Below are 19,654 nucleotides of genomic sequence, written 5' to 3' on the forward strand. Positions count from 1 at the left end.
AGGTCCGATCCAGTTGCCTGAGTTTAACCAGCTCCGATCCAGTTTCCTGAGTTTAACCAGCTCCGATCCAGTTTCCTCAGATTAACTCCAGCTCCGATTCTGTTGCCTGAGTTTAACTCCAGCTCCGATTCTGTTGCCTGAGTTTAACTCCAGCTCCGATCCAGTTTCCTGAGATTAACTCCAGCTCCGATTCTGTTGCCTGAGTTTAACTCCAGCTCCGATCCAGTTGCCTGAGTTTAACTCCAGCTCCGATCCAGTTTCCTGAGATTAACTCCAGCTCCGATTCTGTTTCCTGTGAGGAACTATCGCATTGTTACTGGCGGAAGATAGATGCTACTTTGTTTCGAAGGGTGGATTTGCGATTCGAGGTTTTAGTTGAAGGGCCATTGAGGATTTTAATTTCCGTATCAAACTTGAAGCCAGGGTACCCCCACAATCTGGATAGGATTGAAAACATTCCGTTCGGTTCCTCGCTTTGCAGGTAAAGTGTTCAATCCAAATAGGCTGGGGTTGTGGTGGGCCTGAGTGGTTTGACGTGCGGTAATTGTTGGAGTGAAACAAAATAATTGCGAAGAATTCTCGTGGTCAGTTGACTTCTGAACCATTTGGCTGCACTGATGTTGTCTGCTTGTTGTTACGAACCATGAATCGTGGAGTTAAAGCCTCCGAATTCAGTCTGTGAGCGTCAATAATTCTGACCTACATCTTGTGAATGTTGTTTATCGCTTGAGTGACTCCTTGCCCAGCTTGGTAATCAATGGGGGGTAAAGTCTGGGTCATTGATACAGATCAGAGATCGCAGGGTTCCCAACACCGATCCCTGGGGAACTCCACTACAAACCTTCCCCCAATCTGAAAAACATCAGCTACAACTGTATCTGTTCACTCAGCCAGTGTTGTATCTATGTAATCGATATTGTCGTATGTTTGCACAAATATGTCCACCATTCGAAATAGGAGCAGGAGGAGGCCTTTCGGCCTTTTGAGCCTGCTCTGCCATTCAATAAGATCATGGGTGATCTGTGTGTTAATTGGACATTCTGAATTTTCCCTCTGTGTGCCCGAACAGGCGCCGGAATGTGACGACTAGGGGCTTTTCACATTAACTTCATTGCAGTGTTAATGTAAGCCTACTTGTGACAATAATAAAAGATTATTATCCTGTATGGTCATGGTAAGGTGGACGTGGAGAGAATGTGTGAATGTCGAAAAGCCCCTAGTTCTGCAAAAGCCCCTAGTTCTGCACTCCCACCTACCCTCGATAATCATTAATTCCCTTGCCTAAAAAGAATGTATCCACCTTTCCCTTAAAAATATTCACTGACCTTGCCTCCATCACCTTCTAAATTTAGATTTGAGGTACAGTGAAAAGTATTGTTCTGCGTATCAGGAGAAGCATACAGAGTTTAGTGCTATACTAGAGATGATATTTGGAGAGATCAGCTCGGTCCATAGAGGGCCATTCAGAAGTCTGTGATGTGGAGATGCTGGTGTTGGACTGGGGTGAGCACAGTAAGAAGTCTTACAACACCAGGTTAAAGTCCAACAGATTTGTTTCAAACACGAGCTTTCGGAGCACTGCTCCTTCCTCAGGTGAATGAAGAGGTAGGTTCCAGAAACATATATATAGACAAAGTCAAAGATGCCAGACAATGCTTAGAATGCGAGCATTTGCAGGTAATTAAATCTTTACAGATGCAGAGATAGGGGTAACCCCAGGTTAAAGAGGTGTGAATTGTCTCAAGACAGGACAGTTGGTAGAATTTCGCAAGCCCAGGCCAGATGGTGGGGGATGAATGTAATGCGACATGAATCCCAGGTCCCGGTTGAGGCCGCACTCATGTGTGTGGAACTTGGCTGTAAGTTTCTGCTCAGCGATTCTGTATTGCCGCGCGTCCTGAAGGCCGCCTTGGAGAACGCTTACCCAGAGATCAGAGGCTGAATGCCCTTGACTGCTGAAGTGTTTCCCGACTGGAAGGGAACATTCCTGCCTGGTGATTGTCGTGCGATGTCCATTCATTCGTTGTTGCAGCGTCTACATGGTCTCGCCAATGTACCACGCTTTGGGACATCCTTTCCTGCAGCGTATGCATTCAAGGGCATTCAGCCTCCGATCTCCGGGTAAGTGTTCTCCAAGGCGGCCTTCAGGACGTGTGGCAACGCAGAATTGCTGAGCCGAAACTTATAGCCAAGTTCTGCACACATGAGTGCGGCCTCAACCAGGACCTGGGATTCATGTCGCATTACATTCATCCCCCACCATCTGGCCTGGGCTTGTGAAATCCTATCAACTGTCCTGGCTTGAGACAATTCACACCTCTTTAACCTGGGGTTACCCCTATCTCTGCATCTGTAAAGATTTAATTACCTGCAAATGCTCACATTCTAAGCATTGTCTGGCCTCTTTGACTTTGTCTATATATGTTTCTGAAACATACCTCTTCATTCACCTGAGGAAGGAGCAGTGCTCCGAAAGCTAGTGTTTGAAACAAACCTGTTGGACTTTAACCTGGTGTTGTAAGACTTCTTACAGAAGTCGGTTAGCAACAAGGAAGCTGTTTTTGAATCTGTTAGTGCATGTTCTCAGACTTTTATATCACCTGCCTGATTGATGAGGTTGGAAGAGAGAATATACTGGGTGAGAGGTAGAGAGTTTCAAAGTCGCAAAACCCCTGAGGGAAAAACATTCTCCTCAGCTCTCTCCAAAAAGGGCAACCTCTAATTTTAAAATGGTGCCCCCTATGTCTCGACATTCTCACATTCTCTCCACGCCCACTTTGTCAAGACCATACAGGATAATAATCTTTTATTGTTGTCACAAATAGCCTTACATTAACACTGCAATGAAGTTACTGTGAAAAGCCCCTAATCGCCACATTCCGGCGCCTGTTCGGGTACGCAGGGAGAATTCGGAATGTCCAATTAAGTCAAGTCACCTCCTCGCTGTTCTAAACTCCAGTGGAAAAAAGCCCAACTTTTCCTCGCAAACCAACTCAAACCAGGCATCAATCCAGGAAACCTCTGAATACAATGCATTTACATCCTTCATTAAATAAGGAGACCAAAACTGCACATTTGAGACGTGGTCTCACCAATGCCCTGTATAACTGACTATGAATATATCCTTACTTTTATGTTCCAATTCCTCTTGTAATAGAAGGTAGCATTCCATTAGCCTTCTAATTACTTGGTGTAGCTGCATTATACTTTTTGTGACTCGAGCACTAGAACACGTAGTTCCCTCTGTACCTCGATATTCTGATGTTCTCCATTTGAGTAATGCTCTACCTTTTATTCTTCCTGTCAAAGTGCACAACTTCACAACACTGTAGTGGTTAGCACTGTTGCTTCACAGCACCAGGGTTCCAGGTTCAATTCCCGGCTTAGGTCATTGTCTGTGTGGGTTTTCTCTGGGGGCTCCGGTTTCCTCCCACAGTCGCGAAAGACGCGCTGTTAGGTAATTTGGACATTCTGAATTCTCCCTCCGTGTACCTGTCTGTGGCGACTAGGGTCTTTTCACAATACCTTCATTGCAGTGTTAATGTAAGCTTACTTGTGGTGATAATAATAAAGATTATTATTATTTTCCACATTATACTCCATCTACCAGATTTTTGCCCACTCTCAGCCTATCTATATCTGTCTGCAACCTCCTTATGTTGTCTTTGCAACAGACTTTACTACCGATCTCTCTGTCATCAGCAAATTTAGCTACAATACTTATCTAAGTCATTGATATAAATTGTAAAAAGTTGAGGCGCCAGCATAGACCATGTGGCACTCCACTCTTCACATCCTATCAGTCAGAAAATTATCCATTTATGCATACTCTCTGTCTCTACCAGTCAATCGTCTAATCCCTGTATTTATACTAATATGTTATCTCTCACACTATAGAGTTTTTAATCTGGATTTGACACTTTACCAAATTCCTTCTGCAAATCTAATTACATCACATCTACAGGCTTCCCTTCATCCACAGCTCGTATTACTCCTTCAATGGACTTCAATAAATTGGTTCAACATGACTCCTTTTATAAAACCATGCTGACTCTTCTCGATTACCTTGAGTTTCCCTAAATTCTCAGGTATAACTTCCTTAATCTATTCTAAAGCCTTCCCCACCTCGTACGTCAAGTTAACTGACCTAAGGTTTCCTGGTTTCTGCCTCCTTCCCTTCTTGAATAGAGCGGTTAGATTTGTTACTTTCCAGTCTGATGGTACCTTTCCAGAATCTAGCGGAATTTAGAAAATTAACACCGACTCATCTACACTTTCATTAGCCACCACTTTAAAGACCCTAAGATGAAGCCCATCATGACAGCACGGTAGCATTGTGGATAGCACAATCGCTTCACAGCTCCGGGGTCCCAGGTTCGATTCCGGCTTGGGTCGCTGTCTGTGCGGAGTCTGCACATCCTCCCCGTGTGTGCGTGGGTTTCCGCCGGGTGCTCCGGTTTCCTCCCACAGTCCAAAGATGTGTAGGTTAGGTGGATTGGCCATGATAAATTGCCCTTGGTGTCAAAAATTGCCCTTAGTGTTGGGTGGGGCTACTGGGTTATGGGGATAGGGTGGAGGTGTTGACCTTGGGTAGGGTGCTCTTTACAAGAGCCGGTGCAGACTCGATGGGCCGAATGGCCTCCTTCTGCACTGTAAATTCTATGAGAATGACCCAGTGATTTGTCAGCCCACAGCTCCATCAGTTGCTCAGTGATATTTCACCAAGTTCCTCTCGCCCTTCAACCTCCTGATTTAAAGCTCTTTTTTTAACCGATGACTTCTTTGCTATTTCTTATCTCCACCAAAACTGATTACACATCTTGATCTTCTGAACCAAGGTCATTTCTCATTATTGTACTGATCTCGTCCTTTTATTAATAGACCTATACTAGCTGCATTTACTTTCACACTCCTGGTTGATTTCCCACATTCTGCCCTTCGAAAACTTAAGGTCGTCCAAAACTTTGCTGTCTGCGTCTTAACTCGCATCCTGTTCGCCATCAAAATTCCTTTCCTTGTTTTTCAAACCCTTCCATGACCTTGCCTATCATTTTCTCTGCAATCTTATCCAGCCCCTCCCAAGTTACCTGCATTCCTCTAATTCTGGCACCTCATTCATCCCCAATTTTAATTTCTCGACCGTTGGTGGCTGTGCATTCAGTTGCTTAGACCCCAAGTTCAGAAATAACTTCCAAGTACCTCTCCTCCTTCTCTCTACCAAGACATTCCTTAAAACTTGTCTCCTTGCCCAGCTTTTGGACATTTTATCCAATATATCCGTAGTTTCATGGTGTCATACTTTGTTTTATAATCATCCTGGAAAGTGCCTTGGGATGTTCCATTATCTAAAGGTGTTATGTGTAAGTTGTTCTGCCCATCCTTGCAAAGTTCCTAACCTTGGTCACCTTGAAACCATGCCTCTCTAATGGTTATCGGATCCTATTCTTTTATTTGTATGTACGCCATTGATGTATTTATCTTGTTATAAATACTAATGCATTCAGATAAAGAATCTTTTGATATTGTCTTTTGGCCATGTTTCCCTCCTGTGACCCCATTTCCTGGTGCATACTAACATTTGTACTCTGTCCCTTCCTGTCACACACTGGGTATCATTACCATATTAGCATCCTGCACTATTGCCTTGTCTTTTATCTTTCTAAGTCTACCCTCAGTTGAACCGTCCCGCCCTGGCAGGTATGAGTTCCAGCAGTGAGCTCTGGTGTGTTACTAGACTGTGAAGATGATCTAAGCCTAGTCACCTGAACCCTCCCACCCCACAGGCGTGAGCTCATACAATGTGTGTTGTCAGGTTATTTGAAGGGATCATAGCTTGGCCAAACCAGCTCCTTCTTGATAACCAGAAACATATGTTCACCAGAGGCCAATTTACAATGGCTAGGAATAGGAACCTGGTTGAGCTTTTCCTTCATTCAGCTCTCAAGCGCTGAAGCCAGTTGTAATGCTGAAGTGCTACTAAACTGGGATAAGCGAACTCGGCACAGACTAAGAGTAAAACCTTCAAGCCTATGGGGTTAGTAGACTAGTAGCTGATGCCTTTACTTACTTGACCATCGAGGAGCTTTGTACCTTCATTCTAATCCTGAGATAAAGGTTAATGATCTCATTGTTGTGTGGCTAAAAAATTTTAAAATATGAATTTGATTATCTAGCTCACTTCAACTTTGATTTGACTCCAACTGTGAGAATGGAAGAGAAGAAAAAGAAAAGAAGCCCAAAGGTGACTTTATACCACCAGGCTCCAAAAGGTAATCCCAGGAAATCATCTGTGCCGACGAGTAAGAGTGCCACATTCTCCACTGCTTTACCTCAGCCCCCTTCACCAAAACTACGGTCAAAGTTGAAAAGGTTAGTACGAAGTTAATGGGTTTAAACTCAAAAGTTCCGTTGGGATTTCCACTGTACTTTTTTTCCTGTGTGATCCGTAGCAATCGATTTTTACTTTGCTGACCTGTCATCATGAATGTGTCTTTAATGTGGCTATTTACCTTGGCATAAACACTGATTATATAAAGAAAATCTAGGGGCTGGTTTAGCACACTAGGCTAAATCGCTGGCTTTTAATGCAGACCAAGGCAGGCCAGCAGCACGGTTCAATTCCCGTACCAGCCTCCCCGAACAGGCGCCGGAATGTGGCGACTAGGGGCTTTTCACAGTAACTTCATTGAAGCCTACTCGTGACAATAAGCGATTTTCATTTTTCATTTCATTTGGTATTACCCCCAAAGTTAAATAATAGACTTGAAAAGTATAAGGAGACTACCTACCACTTTCTAAAGTGCCAGTTTTCCTTTCATTTACATGAAATTATTGATATGTTTTAAATTATTTTATTTTGATCCATATTTTAAAATCTACAATTGTTTGGAAATTTGAACAGGGTAAACAAAGATAAAGTGAAGCCTTCACAACAAACTGGAAAGGTGACAAAGTCAGCTCCAATTCAGCATTCATTCTTGACTGACGTTTCTGATGTAAGAGAGATGGAATGTGGCTTGCTGAATTTACTGAATGATTTCCACTCTGGGAAGCTGCAGGCTTTCGGTGAGTTATTTGACTCAAGAAAATGTGACAATTGAAAATAATGAGTAATGTAACTATGTAACATGCTCAATAAAGTGCATGTGTGGTTTATTGGAAATAACATTGTGATTTTTCTTGAAACCTTCCATAACACATTGATGACTATCAATGCCGCTTCATGCTCTCGTCTGGACCTAGAACAATTTATTGATCTTTGTTTCCAATTTCCACCCCTCTCACACCTTCACATGTAATCTCTGACACTTCCCTTCCTTGACCTTTCTGTCTTCATTTTTGATAGACTGATCACTAATATTCATTACAAACCCACCAATTCCCACCGTTATCTTGACTGCAGCTCCCCACACCCCAAACCCTGTAAGGACTCTATCCCATTCTCCCAGTTTCTCTGCCTCTTTTCCAATTGTTTCAATTATGCCACCTTTGAAAACAACCCTTCTGACATGTCCGCCTTTTTCCTTAACCAAGGATTCCTCCCACTGTGATTGATAGGGCATTCAACTGTGTGTGACCCATCTCCTGCACCTCTGCCCTCCCTCTGACAACAATGATAGGGTCTCTCTTGTCCTCATTTTCCACCCCACTAGCCTCCACATTCAAAGAATCATCCTCTACCATTTCCGCCTACTCCAGCATGATGCCACCACTAGGCACATCTACCCCTCATCCATCATCCACCCCCCTCCATCAGAATTCCACATGGATCACATCCTCCATGACACCTTGGTCCACTCCTCCATTCCCCCAATCCTTCGCCCCTTCCCAGGTAATTGCAGAAGGTGCAACAGCTCCTCCTTTCAAATGAAGCAGTGTTTCACTTGTACCTCCTTCAATTTGGTTTACTGATTAGCTACTCCCAATGCGGCCTCCTCTACATTGGAGAGACTAAATTCAGACTGGGTGATCACTTGGTAGAACACCTTTGCTCTGTCTGCAAGCGTGATCCCATCCCACCTGTCGCTAACCATTTCAACCCAGCATCTTGCTCCCAACCCCAAGTCGTATCGTCAGCAAACTTGTAGATGGAGTTGGAACCAAATTTTTCCACGCAGTCGTGTGTGTACAGGGAGTAGAGTAGTGGGCTAAGTACGCAGCCTTGCGGGGCCCCGGTATTGAGGACTTTTGTGGAGGAGGTGTTGTTGTTCATTCTTACTGACTGTGGTCTGTTGGTCAGAAAATCGAGGATCCAGTTGCAGAGTGGGGAGACAAGTCCTAGATTTTGTAGCTTTGATATGAACTTGGGTGGGATTATGGTGTTGAACATTGGAAATGAGGTATGGTTTCAATTGGGCTTAATTTAATTTCTCTCTGCCTGGAAGGCTAATACCTGTAGTTAGATTCATGCTAGACAAAGGTGGTTTGTACCTGTGGGGGTTGGTCAAGTTCCAGCTGTGTTTCTGATGCGCTGAGAGAGGGCTATGGCATGAAGAATAAATAAAATTCATAAGCAGTTGGGTGTTGCTTAGAAACTGGAGGTCCTATTTTAAAAAAAAAGCTTTTTATGTTTTAGCTGGATACAAGACACTGGGGAGTGAACCTCAGCTCTATTGGATAAGGAAATTGTAATGATGCAGGCTTCCTAAGGAGCAAGTTACAGTCCAGATAGCCAGGGAATTGGGACAGAAAGGCTGTCTAAGATGACTGAAGTTAGGAAAACAGTGATTAAGCTATTGTTCAGAAGAATTAAGCTATTGTTCAGAAGGATTCAAGAAAGATTCAAGCAAAAGGTTTTGAGTTTTTAAAAATAAATTTAGAGTACCCAATTCTTTTTTTCCAATTTAAGGGGCAATTTAGCATGGCCCCAAGCCACCTACCCTGCACATCTTTGGGTTGTGGGGGTGAGACCAATGCAGGCATGGGAAGAATGTGCAAACTCCACATGGACAGGGACCCAGGCCAGGATTGAACCCGGGTCCTCGGCGCTGTGAGGCAGCAGTGCTAACCCACTGCGCCACCGTTTCACTCCTAGATTCTCAGTTGAAGAGAAAATTGCAGTAACCAGAATGAAAGTGGTACGGCAGACTTCTCGGGTACATCACGAGTTTGATGCCATTTTAATAAGAGTTTGGGAATCAAGAGTTAAAGCAATTCATAAAGCAAAACACTTTGCACAGCAGTCAAGGCAAAGAAATCCGAAAGGGGTTGGCTTAAAATCCTGGACTAGATACACTGTTAAAAGTTGAACTTTGTTTAAAAATATTTTGCAAAACCTGGCCTGGAGTTTGGAATGCAAACCATTAATGGACAGCAGTACTGTGCACAAAGGTTTTAAAGCATGTTTTTTTGAGAGTGGAGTTTGAAAACTCATGTGACAATCATCTGGGGGAATTCTGAGGAGAAATCCAGACATTCACTTGAGATTCAGGGTGGGGAAGGTATTTGACTACTGCCACCTTATGTGATGAAAGAGATGTTGTGTTAGTGAGACTGTTGTAGTTTTAAGATATACTTTGTAAGACGTGTTATTCTTAAAATTCATGTGTTTTGTTAAAATAAGAGGGGAGTAAAGGAACATTGCATAATAATCCAGCTTTTCGTGTTCAATAAATGTTTTTTGTTATTTTTTTCAAAAATTCTCCTTTTTAACATTTTCATCCAAATTTACACCCATCAACAAACAATCAACGGTAACAAATACAATGTCAATCCCTGGCCAACAATCCCTTCCTCCCACCAACCCCCAACATTTAAAATACATACATCAAAGAAAAAGAATCAGGAATCCACCAGCACCCATACAAATCACCAACAGCATATACAATCCAAGCCCCCCGCCCAAGTTTGATGTCATCCAATTCATGAAAGAGCATAATAAACAAAGCCCATGAATTGTAGAACACTTCCATCCTTCCCCTCAACTCAAACTTCACTTTCGCAAATGTTAAGAACTCTACCAGATCCCCCCACCATGCCGGGGCACAGGGTGGAGAAGCTGATTTCCACCCCAACAGGACCCGCCTTCGGATGATCAACGAGGCGAAGGCCAAGCCATCTACCTCCGCACCCGCTTCCAGCCCTGGCTGATTGGACACCCCTAATATAGCTTTCAGGGGACCTGGTTCAAGTCTCACATGTACCACCTTCGAGATTATCCTGAAGTGAAATTATCCACGCCACATGCACCCCCAGATATCTAAAGTGAGGCCCCACCCCATGGAATGGTAGCCCCCCCCCCCCCCCCACCCCTGGCTGAGACACCACAGAATATTCACTTTTATATAAATTTAGCTTATACCCAAACACCCAATTGGTTTCCGATACATACATAGAGACCTTATGCTCTACCCCCCCCCCCCCAAAACACTATCCCTCTTCACACCTCTGAACCCCTCAACACAATGGCCAAAGGCTCAAGCGCAAACAACAGGGGTGACATACAGCATCCCTGCCCGGTCCCTCGGTGCAGAGCAGAACATACCAAATTCATGTTATTCGTGTGGACACTCTCCCTCGGCTCCCTATACAGCAGCCTTACCCAATCTACAAATCGTACTGTAACATCAACTGGAATGGTCCCTCAATGGCATATGTATACTTCCTTAGATGAGGAGACCAAAACCTGTGCACAATGCTCCAGGTGCAGTCTCACCTAGGCTCTATATGTAGAACATACAGTGCAGAAGGAGGTCATTCAGCCCGTCGAGTCTGCACCGACCCACTTAAGCCATCACTTCCACCCTATCCCTGTAAACCAATAACCCCTCCTAACCTTTTGATCACTGAGGGCAATTTAGCATGGCCAATCCACCTAACCTGCACGTCTTTGGACTGTGGGAGGAAACCAGAGCACCCGGAGGAAACCCACGCAGACAGGGGGAGGACGTGCAGACTCCGCACAGACAGTGACCCAGCAGGGAATCAAACCTGGGACGCTGGTGCTGTGAAGCCACCGTGCTATCCACTTGTGCTAGCGTGCTGCCCACAATTGCAGCAAGGCATCTTTACTCCTGTACTCAAATCCCTTGCGATGAAGGTCTCAACATACCATTTGCCTTCCAAATTGCTTGCTGTACCTGCATGCTAACTTTTTGTGACTTATAATCCATATCTCCTGGGTGTTATTTTTGTTTTAGGCTTTATATCTTGATCTCAGTAACATTGTCTGCCTCTTATTTCTCTTTTTGCCACTACCCATTTTCCCACCATGGTTTGGCGTCTATTTAATATTTTCCCCTGTTTGGTCTACCTGAAACATTTTCTACGTTAAAATGTTGTGTAACTGTAAGTAATTAACACAAATATGTTTTTGTCACCTCTCTTGAAGACATTAAATCCTGATATAAGGTTTCTCACACATCAGGGCATCATGTACCCCATCCCACAAGCTATATTTCATGACTGTAGGTTGACGGTGAGTATTGATGAGCTGTCACCCACAGATATCATGAATTGGCCAATTCATTGCACTGTTATCGGGGCAGGAAAGCTTGACTGGTGTGTTTCCTCCTTCCTTTAACTCGGGCTGCTGAATTCAATTGCTGTGTCTCTATTGTTTAGCTGTGAGTATCCTGTCAACGACTTGATGGGTCATTCTTTTCAGGCATTGAGGAGCTTATATTTTTCTATTAAATTTCTTTTAAAACAAGTCCAATAAGAAAACAATCTAAACATTAAAAAAAACATACTTGTATACAGAAGTACATGTCTTGTCCCCATGACAATGTCTGAATGTAGCAGTTTGAAATGTCTTTCATTTCTGGTGGACTGGTGCCAATTACATGGTGTTGTAAATAATGTGGTTAGCATGAATCAACCAACTATGTGAATTGTGTTCCACTTTTCAACCATTATACATTACATTGCCACGTCAGCAAGTTAAAATAACTTCAGCCATTCACAGTCTATGAATGAAGTTTTTAACAAAGTTGGAGGCCTTAGCCCATTGGACTCTATTCATAAGTAAATTTAGTCAGAAACATGAGCTGCAGCAGTGCACAGATTTTGGGTTAATGTCAGTTGTGAAAATGCTGCATTTTCTTTAGGGAAAGAGTGTTCCTTTGAACAGATGGAACATGTGAGAGAAATGCAGGAAAAAATGGCACGTTTACATTTCAGCCTTGACAGTCATGTGGAAGAGCTTTCTGAGGACAAGAAAAAAAATGCATCCGACAGGAATCTTGAACAGCTTCTGGCAAATGTGAGTTTGAGGTTTTTTTGTCTCGGGTGTCTAATTCTTGGGGTAATTTGGTATAAGAAGGGTGGCATGTGGCGCAGTGGTTAGCACTGGGACTGCAGGGCGCTGAGGATTCGGGTTCGACTCCCGGCCCTGGGTCACTGTCTGCATGGAGTTTACACATTCTCCCCATGTCTGCGTGGGTTTCACCCCCACAACCCAAAGATGTGCAGGTTAGGTGGATTGGCCACAGTAAATTGCCCCCTTAATTGGAAAAAAATAATTGGATACTCTAAAAATTTATCTGAAAACAAAAAAATGTTGGTATAAGAATTCTTTGCAAAATGCGGATAGATAGAATTTTGATGGAACAATTAGAAGATGTCTAAGAAATACTCATTTTATTACATTGGATTGGAATTAATTCAGTTTTAGACCCCAGAGATGAGAGCATACAACTTAACTCTGGCTTTGTAACTTTCCAAACCCTTCACACACTGATCCAAATGGAAAAATGTTTTTTTTTCATTTGGAGTACACAATTATTATTTTTTTCCAATTAAGGGGTAATTTAGCGTGGCCAATCCACCTAAACCTGCATATCTATGGGTTGTGGGGCTGGGACCCACGCAGACACGGGAGAATGTGCAAACTCCACACAGACAATGACCCGGAGCCGGGATAGAACCCGGGTCCTCAGCGCCATAGGCAGCAGTGCTAACCATTGCACCACCGTGTCACCAATATTCAGGCTGATGTATTGCCCTGGCCGGTATACAGGGACTCCATCACGGTGAGGAGGCAGCTGTGCGTGGAGGTCTGTGAGATCCCAGACAGGACCCCACTTGATGCATGGAAGGACCCTGTTGCATAGACGTTCAGGGTGACCATCACCACGGTCGACCACCGGGCGGGTGTTCTCCTCCATACCCCCACGCTTCCAGACGTGCCATGATGCAGCAGAGGTGTCTCACGGTCCTGCTCAACCAGAGTCTTCGGCCACACGCTCGGTTCGGCAGGTCCTCGAATCACAGGCACTGCCAGTACGCTTTCTGCACTGCTGTCCTGTCCTGGATGTAGGGCTCACGGCACTCTGCCACCTGCGCCCAGGTCAAGTTCATGTCTGCAGGTGGCAGTCTGCTTCCCACCCTGGGGAACAGGGTGTCCCGCTTCTCCTCCACACCATCCAACAATGTCTCCAGCTCAGTTTCTGGTTATTAGTCCAGTGACATACGACTACACCACCAGCTCCCCAAATTACAGAAATGCAAGTGTAAGAGCTAGTTACACGTTTCAGTACATCTTTTAAGTAATTCTTGACATAAGCAGGTGTGAAATTCCAGAGGAGGATGTCGTGGCATTAAAGTTTAATCCACATTTGAGACTTCCAGAAACCAGGGGCAGCACAGTAGCATTGTGGATAGCACAATCGCTTCACAGCTCCAGGGTCCCAGGTTCGATTCCGGCTTGGGTCACTGTCTGTGCGGAGTCTGCACATCCTCCCCGTGTGTGCGTGGGTTTGCTCCGGGTGCTCCGGTTTCCTCCCACAGTCCAAAGATGTGCAGGTTAGATGGATTGGCCATGATAAATTGCCCTTAGTGTCCAAAATTGCCCTTAGTGTTGGGTGGGGTTACTGGGTTATGGGGATAGGGTGGAGTTGTTGACCTTGGGTAGGGTGCTCTTTCCAAGAGCCGGTGCAGACTCGATGGGCTGAATGGCCTCCTTCTGCACTGTAAATTCTATGATTCTATGATGATTCATATATGACCAACCTGTTATACCAGACATGACAGGGGATCTGTGACGGTCATCTTAAGTTGGTGTCTTTACTCGTTTTAAAAAGTTATTTTTGAAAAAGTTCATTATTTATATATATTTTTTTTTAAAATTTAAAATACCTAATTAATTTTTTCCAATTAAGGGGCAATTTAGCATGGCCAATCCACCTACACAACACATCTTTGGGTTGTGGTAGTGAGACCCACGCAAACACGGGGAGAATGTGCAAACTCCACACGGACAGTGACCGAGGGCCGGGATTGAACCTGGGACCTCGGTGCTGTGAGGCAACAGTGCTAACCACTGTGCCATCGTGCTAATATATATATATCTCAGTAGTTAGCACTGCTGCCTCACAGCACTGAGGACCCGGGTTCGATCCCAGCCCCGGGTCACTGTCTCTGTGGAGTTTGCACATTCTCCCCATGTTTTCATGGGTCTCACCCTCACAACCCATCTTTGGAGGGTAGGTGGATTGGGTACACTAAATTGCCCCTTAATTGGAAAAAACTATTGGGTACTTCAAATTTGAAAATATGTAGTTAATATTACTCATGCACATGTCAAATCATCATGACATATTAAATACCGACTACCTTGAAAGTTTGTCAGTTTTTCAAGATTTACTGTGTTTTTTTTTACTTTTCGCTATCTTGCAGTTGGAAGAACTGAGTACTTCAATGTATCCTTTTCAAATGATTCCTGTCAATATTATCTATACGCAATTACAAGCTAACAGTAATGGCAATAGCTTGTTAACAGCAGGTTGTTCATTCGAGTTCCAGGAGTTCCAGTTTTCCCCTGGATAAAAGCAAACTTCAATAGAAATGGAACTGCGGGTTGCAAAGGGTGTTGACTCCTATCACAGGATATCACAAAGCCACAATCTATCCCTGAGCATCAGGAGGCCTTCTGATCATGAAGAACATTCCAGGAAAATTCAGTTCTGTGCTCAACCATCTAATCATCGAATTCACAGTGCAGATGGGGGCCATTCAGCCCAACTAGTCTGCACCGGCCCTTGACATAAGCATCCTGCTTAAGCCCACATCTCTACCATATTCCGTAACCCAGTAACCCCACCTAACCTTTTGGACACTGAGGGACAATTTAGAATGGCCAATTCACCTGACCTCCACATCTTTGGATGTCCACATACTTCGAGAAGGGATCTTTGTGTAGTGATGAGAATCCTAAAGGACTTCTGAATCCAAAAGTGTTAATACCAATTATGTCAACATACATACAAAAATAGGCCATTTAGCCTTTGCGCCTGCTCTACCATTCAATGAAATTGTGACTGAGCTGTGAACTGACTCCATGGGCCTTTGTCCCACATCCCTAATACCTATGGTTTACAAAACTCTATTAGTCGCTATTTGTGGAAGAGTTCTAAGGCCCTCTGTGTTGAAGTGTTTCCTAATTTCATTTCAGAAAGATCTGCCTCTAATTTTTTAGAAGCTGCTCCCATTTCTACACTTCACAGCCAGGAGAAACAGTTTATATCTACCCTATCTATCCTCCTTAATATCTTGAAAACTTGGATCAGAAGTGCTCACAATATTCCAGATGTGGCCTAACCAGGCTTTGTCTAAGTGAAGCATGATTGCTACCCTTGTGTATTCCAGCCCTTGAGATCTAAAGGCCAACATTAATTTCACCTTTCTGATTGTACTCTGTCCCTGTTCATGACATTTTAATAATCTATGTACCTAGACCTGCAGGTGTCTTTGGACCTCCACTGGTTCTAGATTTTCACCATTTAGAAAGTACCCGTTCTATCTTTCTCGGACCAAAATGGATGAGCTCCTTTATTTTCTTATATTGAAATCAATTTGTCAGTTTTGTTCATTCACTTAATCAACCTGGGACTATCCCTTTTAAAGTTTGTGCTTCCTTCACTGTTGCTGGTCAAAATCCTGGAACTCCCTTCCTAACAGCTCTGTGGGTGTACCTACACCACATGGACTGCACAGTGTTTGAAGAAGGCAGCTCGCCACCATCTTCTCGTGGACAGTTGGGATGGGCAACAAAGCCCACATCCCTTGAATGAATAATAAAAACTATACTCCTTACAATGCCACCCATCTTTGCATCCCGTAAATCTAGATACTTGGCTCTCTTTCCAATCGTCTTCGTTGTTAATAAACATTGTGAATAGTTGAGGTCCCAACACAGATCCTTGTGGAACACCACCAGTCACATCCAGCCAGAGTACATGCCCATTACTTTCACTCTGTCTCCTGGTACTCAGCCAATTTGCTCCCAGGGTGGTGCAGTGGCTAGCACTGCTACCTCACGGCACTGAGGCCAGGTTCGATCCTGGCCCCGGATCACTGTCCATGTGGAGTTTGCACATTCTCCCCGTGTCTGCATGGGGCTGACCCCCACAACCCAAAAATGTGCATCATAGGTGGACTGGCCCCTTAGTTGGGAAAAAAAGAATTGGGCACTCTAAATGTAAAAAATATTTGCTCACAAGGTCAATAATTTGCCTTCCAATTCTATAAGCTTCATTAAATTGACTCTGTGCACAGATCATGAACCAAACTACAGATCTCCTGGTCTGTACAGCTTAATGTTATAGTGGGTAATATATTCAACTACTGAGTTATCTTGGGAACTCTTTTTTAAAAATTATTTTTAAAATAAATTTAGGGTACACTTCTTTTTTCCCCCCCAAATCTGGGATCGAACTCACGTCCTGGCGCCGTGAGGCAGCAGTGCTACTGCGCCACCATGCTGCCGCCTAAGAACTCTATTTTAAAACATTATTGATTTAGATGTTTGAAATTTTCCATAGTTAAGAGCAAATGATCCTTAGCAGAAACTCAGACAAAAATTACACTTAGCAGAAAATCAAGAACTTCCAAAAAATCAAGAACTTCCAAAAAACCAAGAACCAAAACCTCCTACTTTATAGAAATTGTGGTTAATGAGACAGAAGGAAATCTTGGATCACGAGGAAATGGACTGCGCTCCTCAATGAAAGCACTGCTGTGAGGTGGAAGACCGAATACATAAAATTCCTGGCTTTTACACTGAAATGGGACGCAGAGGTAAAATTAACATTCAGGGACCAGTGTATTTTCTTGTTGACTTTATCCACTCACTTCATCTCTGGAAAAGACTGGCTCTTCGTTACAGCTACAACTGGGACTGGAATCTTCAACCTTTTTAGTCTGTGTGGCTCAATCATTCGCTGGCTAAATTTGCAGAACTGTCAGGGAACCAGATTTTAATTCCGTGGATTGGGCACAAATAGATTGTTCGCTAGGCAGGATCAAGACATTATTGTGAAAATAACTTTTAAAATGCAATTCTTATCTTTCCTGGCACAGGGCGCTTGACTTTTTAAAACAAAAAAAAATCACTTGTACTGTTTGTACATAAGCACGTTTTTCTTATAGTACAGCCATCCTTCATCTGCCATTACAACTAACTGGGCATCTTAAACAGCACACAATAGGAAAACCCCTAAAATGTTTTCAATTTAGAACTCTAGGGTTCCTTTTCAATTCTTAGACATTTTTGTGCAATTATTCCAGTATTGTTCATCAGTCTGTTTCAAAAAAATGTTTTTTTATATCACATGTAAATAAAGATTAACTTATGCATTCAGGATAAACCTATATACTGTTTCTGTTGTCCTACACCTACCCCGTTGTTGCATCTAAATGCCAGGGGCTGGTTTAGCTCACAAGGCTAAATCGCTGGCTTTTAAAGCAGGCCAGCAGCACGGTTCGATTCCCGTACCAGCCTCCCCGGAAAGGCGCCGGAATGTGGCGACTAGGGGCTTTTCACAGTAACTTCATTGAAGTCTACTTGTGACAATAAGCGATTTTCTTTTCTTTTCTTTTCTTCTAATGGTTTTAGGGCAGTGGTTTTCAAATCATGGGACCTCCACTAGTGGAAAACAACGGTTGTTTTTGGGTTGGATGTATCAAAGAAAGTAAGTTTGATCTGGAATTATAGATTCCATGGCCTGGATTTTCACTCCCTAGTTGGATCGTGGGAGTTGGGAAATTTCCTGGTTCATTTCACTAGCCTCGGGAACAAGTGCTCTGAATGGCGGTACTTTTGTTCCAGGGAGAGTTGCAGGATGTAAATCTGAAGTGGCTACAGGGGCTGCCAGATGCCGAAATGGAAGGCCCAGCTTCGCTCTCTGGGACTTTGTCCCAGTTGTATTCGTAAACTTTAGACACTCTGGCCCTTCCTCCACACCTACTCCCCATGCCCAAACATGCCAACATGTCTCACACCCACACTCCAACATGTCTCACACTCACCTCCATGGTCCTTTTGCCCTGTGCCAACCCATGCCCACGACACACTATAACCCCATGTCAACTTAGTTTCAACTCATGACCCTTCCATCACATCCTCTATGTCAACTCACCCCGCATCCGCTACGAAAAAACCTCAGGAGCCACGCTAAGGTAAAATAAATTACATTTCTGAATATCTACTAGAGTTCATGATAGAAAAACAAGGAATCATTCGTGAAAGTCCATTCAAAGATTTGAAACCCCTCAAGTGTTTAATTGCTCATTAAAACAGAATTGTATTCAGAACCCCCACATCAAAGCCAGACAATCCCTTGGCAACAGAGGAGCAGAAGAAGGTCATTTGGCCCTTTGAGCCTTCACCACCAGTAGATAAGATCATGACTGATCTGGTTGTAGTCTCAATTCCACTTTCCAGTCTGGCCCCCTTAATCCTTGATTCCCTTTTCTATCAAATATCTGTCTAACTTTGCTTTGAATAAATGTAAAGACACAGCCACTGCGACTTTCTAGGCAAGAGAATTCCATGCACCAATGACCCTTTGGGAGAAAAACATTCTCATCGCCCTCTTAAATGGGAGGCTCCTTATTTTTAAATTGTGTCCCCTAGTTTTCACCCCCCCCCATAAAAGGAAACATCCGATCAAATCCCCTCATATTCCAAAGAGAAAACGCTGGAAAATCTCAGCAAGTCTGACACCCTTGCATTTTCCCATATGCCTGAACGTTGGATAATTATTTAAATAGAAACATTGCATCAATTGAACCTATCTCCACCACACTTCTAGGTAGTGCATTCCAGACCTGAACCACTTGTGTGAAAAAGTTTTTTCTCTCAATGCATTTCAAACTTTTGCAACTCACCTTAAAGTTGTGCCATCTCATTCTTGATCCTTTTACCAGTGGGAACAGTTTCTCCCTATCTACTCTGTCCAGCCTCCTCATGATTTTGAACATCTCTCTCAAATCTTCTCTTAGCCTTCTTCTCTCCAGGGAGAACAGTCCCAACCTCTCCAATTCATCCTCATAACTGAAGTTTCTCATCCCTGGAACCATTCTTATGAATCTTTTCTTCCCCCTCTCCAATGCGTTAACATCCTTCCTATAGTATGGCACCAAAAACTGTATTAAATATTCCAGCTGAGGTCTAACTAATATCTTGTGCAAGTTCAGCATAATCTATTTCCTCTTGTAGTCTATGCCCTTAATAATAAAGCCCAGAGCACTATGCATTTTGTTAACACATTTCTCCACCTGTCTTGCCACCTTCAATGATCTATGCACATATACACCCAGGTCCCTCTGCCCCTGCACCCCTTTATTTTCTATTGTCTCTCCATGTTCTTCCTACCAAAATGCATCACCTCACACTTTTCTGCATTTAACTTTATCTGCCACCTATCTGCTCGCT

General features: G+C 43.6%; 1 protein-coding gene across 2 annotated transcripts; it reads left to right on the forward strand.

The window, feature by feature from the left end:
- The first annotated feature begins 242 nt into the window (after positions 1-242).
- Positions 243-17,589, forward strand: ccdc28b (coiled-coil domain containing 28B). 2 transcript variants are annotated; one of them, XM_038794367.1, is made up of 6 exons: positions 243-481; positions 6,174-6,369; positions 6,902-7,065; positions 12,048-12,202; positions 14,617-14,639; positions 16,793-17,589. In XM_038794367.1, the coding sequence occupies exons 2-6, from the start codon at positions 6,209-6,211 to the stop codon at positions 16,878-16,880; spliced, it is 591 nt and encodes a 196-aa protein (XP_038650295.1). In that variant the 5' UTR covers positions 243-481; positions 6,174-6,208; the 3' UTR covers positions 16,881-17,589. The 2 variants fall into 2 exon arrangements, with proteins under 2 accessions (XP_038650295.1, XP_038650303.1); XM_038794375.1 differs by having other exon boundaries at positions 12,121-12,202; positions 16,793-17,585.
- Positions 17,590-19,654: the final 2,065 nt, after the last annotated feature.

The sequence above is a fragment of the Scyliorhinus canicula genome, chromosome 1, assembly GCF_902713615.1.
Source record: "Scyliorhinus canicula chromosome 1, sScyCan1.1, whole genome shotgun sequence".
Lineage (NCBI taxonomy): Eukaryota > Metazoa > Chordata > Chondrichthyes > Carcharhiniformes > Scyliorhinidae > Scyliorhinus > Scyliorhinus canicula.